Source organism: Gadus macrocephalus, chromosome 8 (assembly GCF_031168955.1).
Source record: "Gadus macrocephalus chromosome 8, ASM3116895v1".
Lineage (NCBI taxonomy): Eukaryota > Metazoa > Chordata > Actinopteri > Gadiformes > Gadidae > Gadus > Gadus macrocephalus.
Window position 1 is genome coordinate 6203988 of NC_082389.1, and position 18531 is coordinate 6222518.

At 44.1% G+C, this 18531-nt stretch overlaps 1 protein-coding gene across 2 annotated transcripts; it reads right to left on the reverse strand.

Annotated features, from left to right (window-relative positions):
- Positions 1-5080: 5080 nt before the first annotated feature.
- On the reverse strand, positions 5081-10231 carry LOC132462691 (aquaporin-4-like). 2 transcript variants are annotated; one of them, XM_060058371.1, is made up of 5 exons: positions 10098-10231; positions 9142-9571; positions 8789-8953; positions 8348-8428; positions 5081-6481 (listed from the first exon to the last, which is right to left on the reverse strand). In XM_060058371.1, exons 2-5 carry the CDS (start codon positions 9529-9531, stop codon positions 6209-6211), a joined length of 909 nt encoding a protein of 302 aa, XP_059914354.1. In that variant the 5' UTR covers positions 9532-9571; positions 10098-10231; the 3' UTR covers positions 5081-6208. The 2 variants fall into 2 exon arrangements, with proteins under 2 accessions (XP_059914354.1, XP_059914353.1); XM_060058370.1 differs by having other exon boundaries at positions 9951-10195.
- Positions 10232-18531: the final 8300 nt, after the last annotated feature.

Genomic DNA, 18531 nt, shown 5'->3' on the forward strand with positions numbered 1-18531 from the left:
GACCAGGCCGCTCGGGTAAACCTCGGAGGCTCTCATAAAATGTAATCCTATTATATGGCTCCCACTAGAGGGCAACAATAATAAAGGTTTCCCTAATAACACGGGCAGACCGAACCCGAATGGAAAACAGCTCCTCCGGTCAAGTCCCAGCAGTCGTACATATATCCTCTCATTAGCCCCCATCGCTGATGGGCCACGTTGCACCACCGGGCCTTTCGGGATTTGGCCAAGCAAGAGTTAAGTCAAACAAATGTGTTTCATCAAAGCGCGGTTTTGGGCTGCTCTGCATAAAGGAATTGGAGCGGGGTGCAGTGCAGCAGCGACAGGGAGGGAATGTGGGGGTGGAAAGTTGGAAGCGGGGCCCAGAGGAAACCAATCACGGAACTCACCCCCTCTCCCAGCGCCCCACCCCCCCCCCCCCCCCACCCTCCTTCCAGTCTGAGAGCCACCTGGTTGGGTCTCAGGTGCATGCTACATGGACTAATGCCGCCTGAATGCGATTGTTTGTAGGAGATTAATCAGAGTTTTTCGCAAATTGCCATTTGGGAAATGAAAGTCCCCATCATCGTTGTTAACAACGAAATTGCAGCAGAGCACAGCCACGAGCCTGGAAGTCAAAGCATGTAAACCGAGTTTGGATGTGTACTGTCAGTGTGATCACCAAGTTATGTTTGTGTTGAATATCTGGAAAGATAAACGCCCGATACTTTTGAATAAAGTTCAAAATACAAACTATTATGAACAGATTTTTGTATCCAATAATTCACAACAATAAGCTCAGCAGCAGTCAAAGTGATGAGAAGAAGTGACAAAAGAATAGCAATCACACTGTTGAAATGGGATCTAAACACAGAATCTCATATTTGCATTATTGAATAACGTAATAAATGATGCATTTATAGCGATTCCTTGCCTTCTCACAGAAATCCAGCGCAATATTTATCATAAGAGACAAGGTGAGTGATGATATCAATCATATTCTCCCGACAGATGGAGTTATTAAGTGAGTCAGTGTATCAGTATTATGAAATCTAGACTAACAAAGTTATCTCTTCCTCGCTTTCCATCTCTTTCTCTCCGTCTCTCGCTCATTCTCTGCCTCTCCCCGCACTGCTCCACGTGTAGATGTTTATGTGTGTGTGTCTGTATGTATGTGCACGTGTGTGTGTGTGTGTGTGTGTGTGTGTCTGTGTATGTGTGTGTGTGCCTGTTTGTGTGTTATGTGTCTGACAGAGAAGCAGACAGACAGACACCGGGTGAGAGAGAGAGAGAGAGAGAGTGTGTGTGTGTCGCATTCCTTCCTGTTCCCGCACCAACCAGCCACCCCTGAGCTGCGGACTCAAGGCGCTTTCCAGAATCAAACAATTTCACGCAACTACTGGAGGAGGAAATGAACTGAGCCCAGAGCAATAATAAAATTATACAAATGTTATTACAGACTCGCCTGCTACTGTCCTACTTTAATTCAAATTTGGACACCCGGGGCAGTGCTGGTGGCACAGACCATCCTGAATAAATCAACATTAGCTTACGTCTAAATTATTAAGGAAGTGGGAGACTTTCTTGTTTATAGTATGAATTATTGAACAAGTGTTTAAGACCGTTTTTTTTTTCCCTCCATGAATTCCAAAATATTAATTGCTAATGATCTTTAAGGTGTGTGTTTTATCTTTCTTCTCAATGCTTTAAGGAAATCTGGCACCCAGCATCACAGACCTTGCAGGGGGACAAGGCACTGACTGTCAATTCTCCATAGGATAACACAGAGAGATGCAGTTAGACGCGCTGCCGGTGTCTGTGTGATATGCAAATGGTGCTGTGGTTTAAACAATCACAGGGCTATATTTCCTTTGTTGGTTTTGTCAAGGATCGTTAACGGAGGCATTAACTTGATGAATAATGGAGGCTTCTTGAGTGGAGACTTGCCCGTCCACACCCGTGTCAACTGCTTTCGTCGAGTGTTTGTCTGTTTCTGAACGGCCCACGCCGGGCCCATTCGAGAAGGGTCCACCGTGTGGATTGATAAGCGTGGCTTGAGATATGTGTTGTGTTTTTCCAATAGTGACGCGACTTGTCATGGAGAGCTGAGTAACCTGTCAAGAGAGTGCTTTATTTTCTGAATCGGTTTCATTCAATCTTCATAAAATGATCTTTGCCGCATTGAGCTATTTGGGGCTGAGATTCCACCGTATTGAAGCCGCTTGTAGAACCTCATATGTTGGAAAAATTGAGGGCGATGTGTTTCCAGTGCCGGCCCGTGTCCCGTGGTTAGGGACACTATGGTTTTATAGGGTTTGTTGTTTGTTATTGGTTCTATATTATAGGCTCACCCTCTATCATCAGCATTCAATTTGTAACACAACTCCAGCACTTCGAACACTGACGCTCCAGGGTGGGAAAATCGAATCTGTTGTATACAATCTGAACCATCTTCACTCACTGGACCCCCAGGGGGTACGGGCCTTTCCAAAAGGTTTACTATGGTCGACTAGAGGAGCACGGAGCAGGAGTCCATTGTCGTCGTCGTCGTCGTCGTCCCCCCCCACTCACACACACACACACAAGCATGCACACATACACAACATACACACAAAGACACACACAAACACACACACACACACACACACACACACACACACACACACACACACACACACACACACACACACACACACACACACACACACACACACACACTAGTCGGTTCAGGCTTTATCCCATTATAATATAACAGAATAGGTGTCATAACCAAACACATACATGCAAACATAGAGAGCCCACATACTAGCAGGGCCTGAAAACGGCATGCCATAGACCTCAGTGTGCTACTATGCGAGTAAATACATATTTGGGGCAGGGAAGGTGTACTGGGTTGAAGGTGTACTGGGTTGAAAACGAACAAATAGAACAAGAAGCCTGTTGACTATAATATATAAACGCCCAGGGATAGGACACACTGTCCGCAAAGAACAACGTTTATTTCCAAGCATCATGGTTAGTTTAACTGTTTTGTTTAATCATTGTTGGTCGGCAATGTTTTCATTTTTTTGTTATTATTTAAAGAGCTGTTTGAATATTTTCCTTGCCTTGGCTTCGCTGAGATGGTGCTGGGCCTCTGTGGTCAATCAGTTCAACTGATTCCGCTTTCAAACAGCATCATCTGTTTCTCAACATCACTAACTTTGGGAGCAGAGAAAACAATGGTTTGCCAAAGGGATTGGAGCTGCGGCCTGTTTTGAGGGCTTGATTTCAGGCAATTGCGAAAAAAAATGATTTCCATGTGTTGCCTCCACGTATCGTGTAAGGCTCGTGGCTGCCCTCCCCTGGACAGATGTATGACTGCACGTCTCAAGACAGACAGCGAGAAAAACACTTCACCCAGCAGGTGATGCTATTGTCCCACATAGAACCTGCAAAATGTGGCGCGCGTGCTTTTTTTATGCGTGGTGCTTTTTTTTCATGTGTGTGGAGGCAGGGAAGAAGTGATGGCTGTTTGAAAGACAAACACGACAGTAACAGTATGTGCTCTCAATCACTGGTGGCAGTCTCTGTAATACTCTTACTTCACATTAAAGAAGGCTTAGGTTCATATTGTTGTCATATGTTTTTGTTGCTGAAGAAATTAGGCATGGTTGCAACATTTCATTTAAGAGGAGTAATTTCCTGTGCTCTCTGGTGATGGGGTGTGATTTCAGAGTGCTATTCTGGGGGGCTGTACCTCACAGGAAATACTCATCACGGCCTGACCACAGGGACATATAGACGTGCTCCGTCTGAGGGTATATGAGACCATCATTCATTGATCTGTCTCCGTATTTCCCTCTACTATGTATTCACTGTATAGGCCTGTATACTCATGCACATGCCCACTCACACACAAACACACACACACACAAACACGCACACGCGCACACACACACCTCCCAAACACACACACACACACACACACCCACGCACACATACACACACACCCACGCACACATACACACACACAAACTATAGGACTGCGTAAAACGTCACGTGACTTTCAAGGTTCTGTCTGCACAAACCAACAAGATGGCATTCATTTGACCCTTAATGGAGAATGCAATATTTCAAAATAGATTTCTCATTCAAATGGGTTTGATAAAATGTCTAAATTTTTTCATTATCCTTGTTCGGTGATTGAATAGAATGGTAAGTTGTTTAGAAGATTCTTTCAGGCCTCGCCAGAAAATTGATGGAATAACTTCATGTTTTGTATCGTTTGCTCTTGTGGTTTATATGGACGCTGTCATCAGTCAACAAAACACGCACGGCCTCCATTTTATTCATTGGAGAAGGCGATATTAAGATAGTTTGAATTTTGGATGAACTTTTAATATTATATATTCAAGATTTATGTGAACACTGCTACCACTGAAACCAGATTTCTGATTTCATCATTGTCTATGCGTTTGCGTTGAGCTAAGTTGTGTTCTTATGTAACTGTTTGGTGTTCTTCCAATAAAAACGTTGATTATAAGTGCATTTTTTAGTACCACAGGAAGGATCCATTTCTCATCCTTCTTCATCTTTCTATCTCTCAACGCCACCCTACTGTAAACTAACGTGTTTCGGGAAAAAGTCCATTCCAAAGGTACATTTTATGCATACACTTTGTTCATACTTTGATCATGGTAACAAAAATGTATCTATTAGATGGTATATTAAATTCAAGGTGGGATGGGCGAGAATGTATATTGGCATCAGGGCCGTTGCACCAAGTCCTGGGCCCCTATACAAGAGGTACTGATGGGCCCCCCTGCGCTAAATTGTTGACGGGGGGGGGGCTGGTAGTTAATTATTTTTTTTATTTTTTTTGTGGGCCCCCCCTGGGCTGTGGGCCCCTAGAATCGTCATCACCTTTCACCCCTTTACGACGGCCCTGATTGGCATACCCTCACAATGATACAAGATACATTTTAGAAGTGAATGATCAATGGTCAAAGAAAGATCTCTTTACAGAGAAATGTAAATCAATATAACGAGAAAGAATGTCGCTATCACAAGAACATATGGTACATTGTGCACAATGAGTTTACCAGTTCGCTGTCAAGTGTAATTTACACAAACCCAGTGAGTCATTTATTCATTAAAAGATAAATGAATATGCCGGCTTAAACTGAACAAAGATTATGAAAATAAAAAGCAAATTTCTTGCCAGGAATGTTATTAAAACCAATTTGAATGATTTTGCAGACAGCGCCTTGGTAGTCACGGGAAGTAGACAATTCTTATAGAAAATATTAGGCCAAATAAACGTAGGCATCTCACAATTTCAGACACGGTATTGTGAAACTAATATATTTTCCACTGTGGACCAACATAGCTTACATATTTTGATGTGAGACTGGGTTTCAAACACACACACACACACACACACACACACACACACACACACACACACACACACACACACACACACACACACACACACACACACACACACACACACAGCCAGGTATGCTCATATTCAATCTATAACAATAATTTACCAGTCACACTGTGCAATGCAGATTAACAACAATCAATAGATAAATACGTATTAGGATATAGATTGAAATGTGAAATCTAATATGCATTAAATAAATATGTGCAGGTGCCTGTACTGTCTAAAATATCAGCTATGGTGTAACAGTTATAAATGATTAGTTATCCACACCTTAAGTGACAGTAATCCAAAAATAACAAGGGGAGATTTTCATCATCTCAATTCATACTCGCCATTATGACGCCAGCTCATTGGTTGCCCTGGTGCATAGTTCCCTGATATCTCATCACGCGGTCAGAGTTGTGTTACTGTAAACTGTTATTTTTGCGGGGTGTTTTAAACCTGAGGAATGGGGGATTAAGAACAAGGTCGATTACAAGTTTAACAGTCAGATTGAAGAACAGGTTTACATGAAATTAGCTGTCATGTTTTTTAGTTTTGTTTTCCAACCCAAAACATAATACATTGGTAATGCTTTACAACTCCATAGCCTCTACATATCCTCACATTTGAACCATAATCGTTCCTTCTCCTTCCAAAGCACTTAAGGTTCTCCTTGTTTTGAGTGACTACAGCCATCTTGGTTCCAAGCACGTTTGGTGGGTTTGGAACCAAGATGGCTGCCGGAGGTGACACTAAGGCCCCGTTGGGTTCCTTCAGTGTTGTTCAGAGGTTGGTCTCCTTCTCCACCGCTAGTCATACGGAAGACATAGCTTCGACGGGCAGCTCCACAAAACCCTTCTTCTCCTCCGCCGTCGGCTCCGAGGAGCTGGGCTTCACCGTCAGCCAGGGGGACTGGTCGCCCTCGTAGGCTCCGCCTCCCGCCCCCGCCTCCCTGTAGATCCCTGACGGGTCCTTGTGGACGGACCGCTGCAGCCGCTGCTGCTTCACCTCCGGGTCGGGGCAGTACAGGTACTCGTACAAGCCGGCGGCCAGGATGGCGCCCAGGACCGGTCCGATCCAGTACACCTGTGGGATGGGAGAGGGGGAAGGGGCCGACCTTGTCAAGTTAGATGGGGCGTGTACGGCTTCCTATTCAATGAAGATGGGTTGTATGGACGGGTTGAATAGGGATTCATATTCAATGGAGATAGGTTGCATAGATGGGTTGTATAGGGCTTCATATACAATCCAGATGGGTTTTATAGATGGGTTGTATAGTGCTTCCTATTCAATCCGCCGTGGGATTTAGGGTTGGTGATACTCTGCCCTATTGGGGAGTCTCAAAAATAAATATATATCTTTTTTTGAATTTCTTCTTTAGCGTAACTCACGCTAATGAAACCTTTGCTTTGCTACGTCTCACATGGGAAATCATGTGGCAGAGATGTATCGAGATATATTTATCTCTTTTGCAGGGTCTCAAAAGAGATATAAATCTCTCGCATGGGACAATTATGTGGCAGTTTCAAACAGAACAATGTGTCTGCATAATGGCAATCATTTTCTAGATTAATATTACTTCCTACAAATGAACAAACATTCCAATGTTCGCTTTGTTTCCAAAATGGCGGCGGCCATGTGATTCGACATCTCGGTGTACACACCTGCACCTATTGACCCGCATGGGCTTTACAGCAATGTCATTTCCCCCCTGCAGCATTAATAAATTAATCAGTAACTGGAATATGTATCCCTCAATCTGAGAAAGGTGAACCCAGCATGACCACCAAAGACAATTGGAGGTTACTTCCAGGGTTTCAGTGGTGGTAGCGGTGCATACCTCAATGGAACGCACCCTTAATGGCTGTTCATTTTACACCATTATTATTATATATTAACCCTGCCTATGCAAATGATGTGAGAAGCGCCCATTGTTCTTGTGATAAAGCAGAGACGTCTTGGGCAAACACAATGTGCTGCTCTGTTCCCGATGTGAATCGATGTTCATTAATACTCAACCGAAACATGAACGAGGTAACGACTGGATTGATATAACTATTCAATGATGCATATCATTGTTATTATACAAAAGGAGACTTAATTACATTTAATACTTAGAAATACACCAGGATAAAGGGGTTGCTTCAAGACGAACACACACACACACACACACACATACACACTCACACACACACACACACACACACACACACACACACACACACACACACACACACACACACACACACACACACTGACACACACACACACACACACACACACACACACACACACACACACACACACACACACACACACACACACACAAAAACATAGACTTCTGCCAGTCGCTCACGGAGAATCATTGCCTTGGAACATGACAACCTTTAAAGTTTGTCATGTTAGTTTAAAATAGAGAGGAGCCATCAATCAGCGATTCCATACTGTTTAAAGGGCAACAGTAAAGTTAAAGCTCAACGAGGTCTTGGTTGGTAGGCAGCCTAGATGCCTATATATCATGAGAGTGCTCTCGTCTTTACACTTTGAAAAGATGCCAGAGTGTTCATGATAAATCAAACCTCTCTTCACAGATCTTGGACGGCGTGGCTGCTGCTGCTGCTGCTTTGACCTTACTAAGTTTCACCCTTCCAGTAGAGTACACTATGCTACCCTTGAAAAATATAAATAAAATCTCACACGGCTCCAAGATTACTGTAATAACTGCCGCCTCCGATACCTGAACTGAAATATGATCCGTCTGGGTAACGCTATAACTTGTAAACACTTTTTACAAGTTACAAACAAACCACTTCTAAAGTAAAAAGACCTGGCAATTAAAAACAAGAATAGGAACATACAGTATGCTCTTTTCAAACTGCACAGAAATCTCTCTCAATCTCCCGCTCTCTCTCACTCTCTCTCTCTCTCCCACTCAACGGGGGTGTCTCTCACCCAGTGGTCGCTGAAGTTCAGAGTCACTAGCGCGGGCCCGAGGGAGCGCGCCGGGTTCATGCTGGCTCCGGTGTAAGGGATCTGTGACGTAAGAGAAATCAAGAGTGTGGTGTGGGCACGCGTCTGATAAAGTCATTAGCATTAGACCAGCTAGCTCGGGCAGGAGAAAAAGCAAAGCGTGCGTGTATGCAGGTGTTTCTCCTGGCGTCTGGGGAATAGAATCAAGTGCCGGCTCTCTGCGAGGGGTTCTATCAGAGCTAGCCCCCCCCTAGAGGACGGTTGCCATGCAACGGTAACGACTCTAATGAAGATGTGCAGCACGCCGGTGTTATGCAGAGATAGCTGCGCGACAACAGCACGGATGAAACAGGAAGATGACACTCGACGGCGCACTGATACATTTGCGAGCTGAGACCTCATCTCGTCGCTCGGTATACTCACGGCGAACAAGTGACCGATGACCACGGCCAGGCCTATGGACAGGGAGGCCGACCCGCCCAGGTCGGCGCGTTTGGGGTCGCAGGTGGCGAAGATGGTGAACACCAACTGAAAGGTGATGAGGAGCTCCACGACCAGGGCGTGGCCCACGGAGATCTTGGGGTTGACCTTATGAGAGAAAAAGGCACAAAGGTTGAGGGCTGTGAGAGTTGTATACAATGCACGGCCGGATTCTCTGCTGTACGTCCGTCCACGTGTGCATCTCATATCGAGTCCGGGCGGTCCTGACTCCCGCCTAAATCGGGCGCGCGGGGGGGGGGGGGGGGGGGGGGGGGGTGGGTCCTTGGCTTCCTTACCATCGTCACACCCAGGCCCCCGCTGACCGCCGACGGGGTGACGAGGGAGAGGACCGCCGCGCCCACCACCGCCCCGAGGCACTGGGCCAGCACGTAGAAGACGGCCTTGGCCAGGCTGATCTTGCGGGTGACCAGCATGGCGGCCGTCACCGCCGGGTTGATGTGGCCGCCGCTGATGTGGCCGAAGCACTGGGCCATGGTGGCGATGCTCAGGCCGAAGCACAGCGAGATGAGCACCAGGTCGGCGGGGGGGGAGGGGGTGCCGCGCTCGGCCGCGCCCCAGTTGATGGTCGATCCCAGGCCGAGCAGGACGAAGATGAGCGTGGCCAGGAATTCCCCAGACACGGCCCTCCAGAAGTCCTTGGTCCAGATCCCCTTGAACGCGACCATGATGGGTCGACAGTTACACCGCGACACGAGAATCCTCCTCCTGGCAGGGGGAGAATAAAAAAATAAACTGAAAACTAATGAGAGAAATGATTAGCCTAGTTATGTACGGCTCATGGCGCCGGAGAGTGAGGATGGAAATGTACTGAACCCTATCAAAGGGACTGCTCCCGGGCACAACCGTTTATAGCACCACCAGGGATTTGAGCCACTGACTTTCCATTACAATTTCAGCAAACGTAGCGTTCTTTAAACATGGTGGGTAGGATGACATGATTAGTGTGACAGTTGTAATAAAAAAAAAAATGATAGACTAGTCTTAGACCTATCAGGCTCACACAATGTCAACCTTTAAACATGAGGACTACACACTACAAACCTACAGCCTGAATATGCTTATAAACATAGTGTATTCAACTTACCAGAAGCTCGACCTCCTTCCCGCTGTTCCACTTACATGCGATTTTTCTTCTTTCATGAGGTGTAATTATTGTATGCACTTAACAAACAGCAAACCCCCCTTTCATTACAAGCAACAGCCTACAAATCGCAAGTGTACGGTTACTTACACAGGCGAGCAGTTCACAGGCGCAGTCTGTCAGAAGAATGCGTTTAGCAGATAGCGTCTCTGGATCACGTCTGGCTGGGGTGATATTAAGTACTTGCCGGGCATCACCCTCTGAGAATTACGGAGGCTGACCTGTAGGCGGAGCCAATGGGACGTTTGGCAGCAGCGCAACAAGTGCCACTGGTGTAACACGGCCCGGGAGCAGAAAGCGATCCCGTGCCACAGACACAGCGAGGCGTCAGCACATGTCCTCAACGTACCCTTTTACATATAGGGTAGAGGTCTTTAGGTCTAGCTCCCAATATCTACTTAGTAATGTAGCTGTTCATTCAAAAGACGCAATTATTTCGCTGCACCTGTTCAATTATGTCGATAATACAAGCGAGTCCTATTTAATGGGAAAATAGCTTTTGAATATTATGAACTTATTATTAGGCCGTCGATTCTACGGAGTAAATGGCATGGTGATCCATAGGTGAATCCTAGTGACATCTTCTACGGTGTAGAAGATGTCACTAGACGTATGCAGTTATCAGAATAAATCAATCGCAAAGACATGTTGTTCATTACGTGTCTGCCTAATCATGGAGGACGTCTTTCCTCGACACATCAATTGTTCATCAACTATGCAAGCATGAATAGCCTCCTACTCTGTGATTTAACCCCTTGCTCACATTATTCCTATATTTTCTAAACACATTAGACAACATTAAATGACTAGGCCCCTCAAGATTTCAGTCCTGATTGTTTCATGACAATAGCCTACTGTGGCGAATATCAAAAAGCAGAGGCGTGATATTCTTTCGGTGGCTTTATTGTAACGTTCCAAGAGTACACCAAGACCTAACTTAACCGAGAGCTTAACATTTACTAACCGCCCTCATTAACTCTCCTCATTAACTGTCTTCCTGTCTTCTTAACCGTCTTCTAACTGTTCTCTTAAAGCAAAGTATGATGGGAACACATCAGCAACCAATAGCAGTGGTATAAAACAGTACAACAAATACCCCTGGCGCTACAATACTTATTCCCAGAGATTATTGGTTGCTGGTGTTTTGGAGTCCCTCAACACTTCAGAATTCATGTTATTATTTCAGGTTCTGCTGCGCTACCATTGCTGGTTTCCCATTCCTAATGACGCAAGATTGGAGAAGCTGGCGTTGGGGGTTATTCTGGAGAGAACAAGACTCCTGAGAGAAGATAACATGTCTGGCCTCATCACCCTGACAGCACTGCAGCTCTTGCTGTTAAAACACAAAACACTCTGGTTTCTGCGTGTAGACCAACCTTAATGAGAAGAAATTTGGACGTGCGTGATGGTTATCCCTGGCCTGCCATGCTGTCTTTTCCCCGATACATTGCATCCGTGATGTGGTAAGGGGCATAATGCAAAATTCTGAGCCCTGGAAACAAGCACTCTCCGAGAGCGCCTCAAATTTTGAGTTACAACCCAACATATTACTTTTACGTACAGGTATGCTAGTCCTAGCTAACCTATAGCGGTTTTTAGGTCTCGCACTCTTTGGATTCAATATACTTAGATATTGTTTTATATAATATTTTAAATTCCAGATTTTTTCAAGGGCCCTTCAACACGTTTGGGCCCTGTGAATTCCCACCTCAGTTACCCGCTCTTCTACGCCCGTAGAAGTTGTGATTTGGCAGGCTGATAGACGACCCTGACATATACTGCCCCCTCTGGGTCAGACACACTATGTAACATGCTGTTGCCATGTAATTTGTTGTTTTTTCTTTCGTTTCGACACCTGTGTTGATGTTCAGTATGCCACTCTCATGATCCATCCAATCATTTCGTTTAACAAAGCCAAGTGCAAGGAGCGTATCGTGTACGGTGATCTGACCCCATGACTGCAGTCAAGTACGCTGCCATTCATGACCAGTTTGGTCTTTTCATGACTTCATTTAAATGTCTTGTTTCAATTAGATACACAAGTCAACCATGGATTTTTTTGCTGATTCACAACAAACATGAACTATGTTGCGTTGCTCATAGCAGTCTGCAAGGGTTGGAATACTTAATAAGGACACTGTGCTATTGGGACCCAAGTGCAGAGACAAACTCTGAGGCGAAATGCTTCGTGACAAAACCTTATCTTCGTACAAAGGTCATCGAACAAAACAGACGAGGGAAGACAGGAAATGTCAACCCAAAAATGTAAAAAAAGAACAAAAACAGCTCTGAAGAAAAAAAGGTGACCCCAACAAATAACCTCAAAAGTCTCTTGAAAATACTTCACAGAGACTGTGTAACATGCTGCGAGGCTAGTTAAAAAATAAACAGAAAACACCTAAATTGAACTACACAAGACACAGCTGAAACACATGCATGTGATTGGGAGAAGATTCTTCTTTTAATACCTAAGGAGAACTCTCTGGGAGAAGGCAGGTGAACTCGTTAATAAAGTGCTCTCACGTCAACAATGAAAAACAATGAAAACACAAGGATTGGAACATGAAGAAGAGGAGAGCATATGTGGAGTGAGGGCAGAAACCAATAAAGAGTGTGCATATACATGGTAAAAGAGTATAGGATGAAATCATTATTATTGTAGGATTATTATTATTATTACAGCTGAACATTTATTTGATTTAAATATGTTAACAGGGTTTGTGCCATTGGCTATTCCCCCTGGACGGAAAATAACTAACTAAAGTCAGTTATGTAATAGGCCTTCATCCTGGTAAAAGTTTAATAAATGAATGTTCCTCTCATTTCCAAATTACTTTGACTTGAAACAACTGTTGAAGGAAGGTCAAGATATTTCAGTAAGTTAATCATTTTCTCAAGAGCTGCTTGTGTGACGCATTTTTGGCTTTTTTTTTTTTTTTTTCAAAGAAACCAAGTGTGGCATCGACTCAACAACGGAATTCACATATATCTCAACATTCTTTATCAGCTAAACACATTACTTTGTTCACGTGTATTTGTTAGTGTGTTGATAGCAAGTTTCCTTATGAATAACCTTGCCTTGGGGACACTAGCGGTAAGTAAGCTACCTCCCTACCCTTTTTGATTTATTTGGACAGTCCGACATTGACTCTGTCTAATGGTTAACTAAAGTACAGCCTTTCGTAAAAAAAACACTGACACACTGTAGGATAATGTAGACCATTCATCAGAATAAAAACAATAACCGTCCGTAATAATAATGTTTATTGCCAATAGGATGAGATTGCTTGTGAAAATGAAACTGGAAGACATTTTTAAAGATAGTAAACAATCATTATTCCCCCTCCCTTTCCTCATTGTTCCCCATTCATCCTTCTTCCTGGCAAACGCTGATTCTCAATCTATATGGAAAAATAATTATTTATTTATACTGAGATATGGCACTTTCAAGCAACCTCACAGATTTCATAATAATAATAATAATAATAATAAATTCAATTTATATAGCGCCTTTCAAGGTACCCAAGGTCGCATAAAGACGTGGAAGTGCCGTCATTTAGAATGGTAAATATGACCACAAGGCAGATTTGTGTTCTACTGAACATAAACTTGACTATTAATTAGCAACTGTACATAAATGGTTTTAAAATAGTTCCTCAGTGGCATCATTAGCGCCTTTCGCATCCTACTCCCATCAGTAGCTCTAGGCGTCACACACATATCAGAGGAGGCAATCCTTTACTAATTAAAAGATTGCCTTAACTCTCCACGTTTGCATGTGTTTAATTTACAGTGCAGTTGATTAACGTGTTGATATGTTAAGAGCAATGTTTGATTAAAGAAGTTGTCCTGCAGACTTAGGTTTTTACTTCAGATTCTATTTTTGTAGTTTGTTATACTTAGTTTAATAGTTTTTAGTTAAAGAGAATATTTTAGGAAGGCCTAATCTTGAGTATAAGTTTATCATTATATTACAGGTTAGAGAAATTACTCAATGCTGGAGCATGGTGCTATTAAAAAGCAATAACTGCTTATTTAAATAACCCAAACAATAATATATCCTACAAGTAAATCAGAACCAACCAATCACCCAACATGCACATCATTTTACTCTCGCTCTTCTTTTCGTTCCATTTTCAATAGAGCAAGCTCTTTCAGAGAAATAAAACTTTACCTGATTAAAAAAATATGCTGTTTTTTTTCTTCTGGGTCGATTGCCCGGGCTAGGTTTGTGTTTGAACTATAGCTTGTTAGCTTTGACCACGCCAGACCTTCCCCCTCATGCCCACCTCGACACACACTGCACACATTATATAATAAAGAGGCCCCCCTGCCTGAGAGATGACTTGAAAGAAGAGAGAGCTTCATGTTGATTCTCATTGAAATAAATGAAGGCTAGAGAAAGTGTCTGCTCATGTGGCCAGAAACAGGGGGCCCATTAATTGTCAGCTCTGGTCATCATCCATCCATAGGCTGTACATCGTGCACACAGGCACACAATCTCAACCACAAACATGCACATCAGTGAGTCTCTCTCCCTCTCTCGATGGCTCACTTCTTTATCTTTCTCCCTTCCCCCAACCTCCTCTATCTCTCTCTTCATTCTTGGAATACCAAGAGATTTGCATGCCTGTTGGATATAAACAACTTGTCATGATCTTGACATGTGTTTGGAGATGTGTGAGTCATCCTGATTGTTAAATTGCAAGGTACGATTGAGTTCTATCAAGGCATTAAAATACTCAGTAGTACTAGAGTCAAGAATGCCAGGAAGCAGAATTGTCGAATTTCTTTAATTATTTGTTGTCGTTAATTGGTGGAAGAATTAGGGGAGACAGTTAAAGAATCTCAGAACACAAACAGACCATAATACAAAAACAATGTAATTAGTAAAATAATCAAAGTTCATGGTTATAAAAAAGAGGGAAGCGCAACCTAATGGAAAATGGAATTGTACTGCTGTAATACTGCTATTGGTTTCTGCTGTAATACTGTTACTATCATTTGTTTTATTACTATATATTTCTTTGTTATAGTGTGTCTTTTTGTAACTTCTGGTATGGCTGCCTTTTTCAGCCAGGTCTCTCTTGAAAAATAGATTTTGAATCTCAAAATAAGTAAAATAATAATAATAATGAAAATAATGTGTGTATATGTGAGCATGACAGAATGTGTATGTATGTGAACAGTGTGAGTACAATCCCTTCAATTAAATATCACATTTAGCCAATATACACATTTGGTTCGTTGGCGCCCCCTGTGGTTGAAATATGCACAGCCGGGTTAAGTTAATTTATATACCTCAGCATGTGTCGTTACATCTACATAATCCTTTCCGGTGTTGCATGTGACCTCATAGCTTTATGGTTGCTTTATGTCCTTTAGGCACTCTAAATTAGTATAATTCAACATTTGATTAAATATATAAGCATGTCACCTTCCATGCCAGAGTAATACTACACTTCTATCCAGAAGGTATACTGAATCCCAGAATTGGCCAATCCAAAGCCTCTCTCTCTCTCTCTCTCTCTCTTGCTCTCGCACACGACCAACCCCAACACATAGACACAGACCCAGACAAAGACACACATAGACACACAGATTTACATGCTGAACCATATTATCAACACAGACATACTGTAGGCCTACCGAGCACGCAATCCCACCACAGCGTGTGCCCACATCATGTACATGTACATGTACATCTCCGTGCAAACACAGACACACACACAGACACACACAGTGCAGAAAACCACCAATAACATCAGCCCTCCTTTCAAGCCATTTCCACCCTCCGCGAAGACACACAGGACGTGCTCTCCTACTCCGGGGTACACGGAGCAAGCAGACAGGATGAGAGACGTCTCATACTAGCGCAGTGTGAACCACTGACCCCAATGTGTCATTTATTTGATCACACGCCGCTCTGGAAGCGGCGAGGGGGTGCCTCCCCTCCGCCGAGCAGGTTCGCTCGCTTCACCCGTGGAGATCACGATGATCTAGCACCCCGCCAGGAGCGCGGCATCATAAATATCTCTCTGTCATAGTAACCTGGTGTCGTTGAGTGCTTTGCTCTGCAATCAGCAAACATCCACCCCCCCCCCCTCCCTCCTCCTCCCTCCCTCCCCTGGCCTTTTTCATTTTTTTTTCTCCCCCTGGTGGATAAGATCATTAAGCAGGAGTCATTATCTGTTTTCTTTTGTGTGTGTGTGTGCGTGTGCGTGTGTGTGTGTGTGCGGTGTGTGTGTGTGTGTGTGTGTGTGTGTGTGTGTGTGTGTGTGTGTGTGTGTGTGTGTGTGTGTGTGTGTGTGTGTGTGCGTGCGTGCGTGCGTGCGTGCGTGCGTGCGTGCGTGCGTGCGTGCGTGTGTGTGTGCGTGTGTGTGTGTGTGTGCGGTGTGTGTGTGTGTGTGTGTGTGTGTGTGTGTGTGTGCGTGTGTGTGCGTGTGTGTGTGTGTGTGCGTGCACAGGGGAAAGTGCAGGGTTGTTTCATAGTGTTGATGCAGGCCATGGGGTAAACATGTGGGAGAGAATATTGTGGTGAGGGCTTTAATCTCTGGGCCACATTGTTAGGGACTCATCTGGAGGGGATCTAAGTGGCTGGACCCCCCCCCCCTCCCACCCCAACCCCCCAACCCCCCAACCCGTCTGGGACTAAATTTTTGCTCTGAGTGTTTAATACTGCAGACCACACCGGACTCTGTTTCCAAGCAACAGCATTTTTGTTACGTGTGCTTTTGTTTGCATGGTGAATCAAAGGTTTTGCTTGGGATCTGTACTTTCTTGGCTGTTGTATTCTATCAGGGGCAGTTACTCACAATGGAAGTTAGGTTGTTGTTTGTGCATTGAGCAGTTTGCGCTCGGTCAGTCTGTTCGTGGTTTGTTAATCAAGTTCTTAGGAAAATATTTTTTTTTGCGTTGAGTCATTGCCGTTAAGTGTTTCATGATTTGTACTTTTAAATAACAAGACAATAAAGGGAGGCTTTCAAAATGAGTGACCAGTAGAGACACTTGAAAATGTTTATTGAATGTTTTATCTTCCACCTTCTTACAGACTGTAATAGAAAAAAAAAGAAGGATGGACTGCTGGTTTGTATAAGGCTAAGGGTGCCATCAGAACCAATCTGAACTGCCTGTGCCGCAGTTTTAGAGTGTAATTACTTTAAAGGGCTTTATAAATAAACGTGAATTTCCGAAGAGATGATGATATGCATTACAGCTTCAAATACATGCCTAAGAAATGAAAGACCGGTCAATGCTGGTTAAAGTAATTCTAAGCCATGTTGAAACATTGCATTTTCAAAAAGAAAGTTAACGTAAAGTAATGAGAAGAATCCAGTCAGAGTGGTAAAATGATCGAACTGAAGACAGACTCAAAGGAAATCATTAGGCCTACGATTGATTACGGAACCTAGGGTATAACATTAATCTCTGCGCCACACAAACATTGCCTTTTTATAACCAAAGATTTGATTCGAAGCAACTCCCCAACAGCCAAGCTGGAACTGTAATAACTACACCAAAAAATGGATACTAATAGGGTTTTGTACATAAGTAGACTGAGTTGATGTGCCAAAACCCACAAATGTGTCATCGCATGCATCCCACCAGGGGCCACCCCCTGCAGAGACACGTCGTCCAGATGTGGTCGCCTGGCGGTGTTTTTTCGACTACACAACACATGACAAGTCAATGATAAAGCGCTGCAAAAAAAATAAAATAATAATAAAGTCGAACTGTGCTCAAACTCTGACAAAACAACTGCGTCCGTGTGGCGTTCGACACGTGTCGACGTGCTGAGCTATACGCGCCTTCTCATTAACGAGCCGTCACGGAGAGACGCTGTCACACGACGACCCGCGGGACACCGCTGCAGATGCTGCTGCAACCCATCAGCCTAAACTCCCCAAGCACAGGAAGTGGATGTCTGATAGCCCCCGAGAGCGATGGGAGAGGACTGGGATGGGGAAGTGGTTTTGGGGAGGGGGGGGGGGGGGGGGGGGGGGGGGGGGGAACGGGGACAGGACATTCAAAGTGAATGCTTGATTATGTACGAACACGTCCGCAAGGTGTTAGTTTGTGCGTGCCCGTGTAGGAGTTTGAATACCTCTGACAGGAGAGATATTAAGGGAGATCATTAATGAAGCATTAACTGAGGCTGTCAGGATGAGATGGGTATACATTACACTCCTGTGTGTGTGTGTGTGTGTGTGTGTGTGTGTGTGTGTGTGTGTGTGTGTGTGTGTGTGTGTGTGTGTGTGTGTGTGTGTGTGTGTGTGTATGTATGTGTGTGTGCGTGTGTGTGTGTGTGTGTGTGTGTGCGCGTGTGTATGTGTGTGTCTGGCACATATCTGCAGTACCTACAGTATTTGGTTTTTATGTTAGTGTACGTATGGTTTTTATGGTTTGATTTTTGTCATCCCTCCAAAACTAACCAGCGACATGCATACATACAAACAAAAACACACACACACACAGACACAGACAGACATACAAACACACAGACACACACACACACACACACACA

Bases quoted from the DNA above. Each gene is read 5' to 3' on its own strand.
- LOC132462691 (XM_060058370.1), bottom strand. From the start codon at position 10,006: ATGAAAGAAGAAAAATCGCATGTAAGTGGAACAGCGGGAAGGAGGTCG. The intron at 9,572-9,950 runs GTAAGTTGAATA...TCCCCCTGCCAG, and splicing joins GGAAGGAGGTCGAGCTTCTG to GAGGAGGATTCTCGTGTCGC. The intron at 8,429-8,788 runs GTGAGTATACCG...CTTACGTCACAG, and splicing joins TCATCGGTCACTTGTTCGCC to ATCCCTTACACCGGAGCCAG.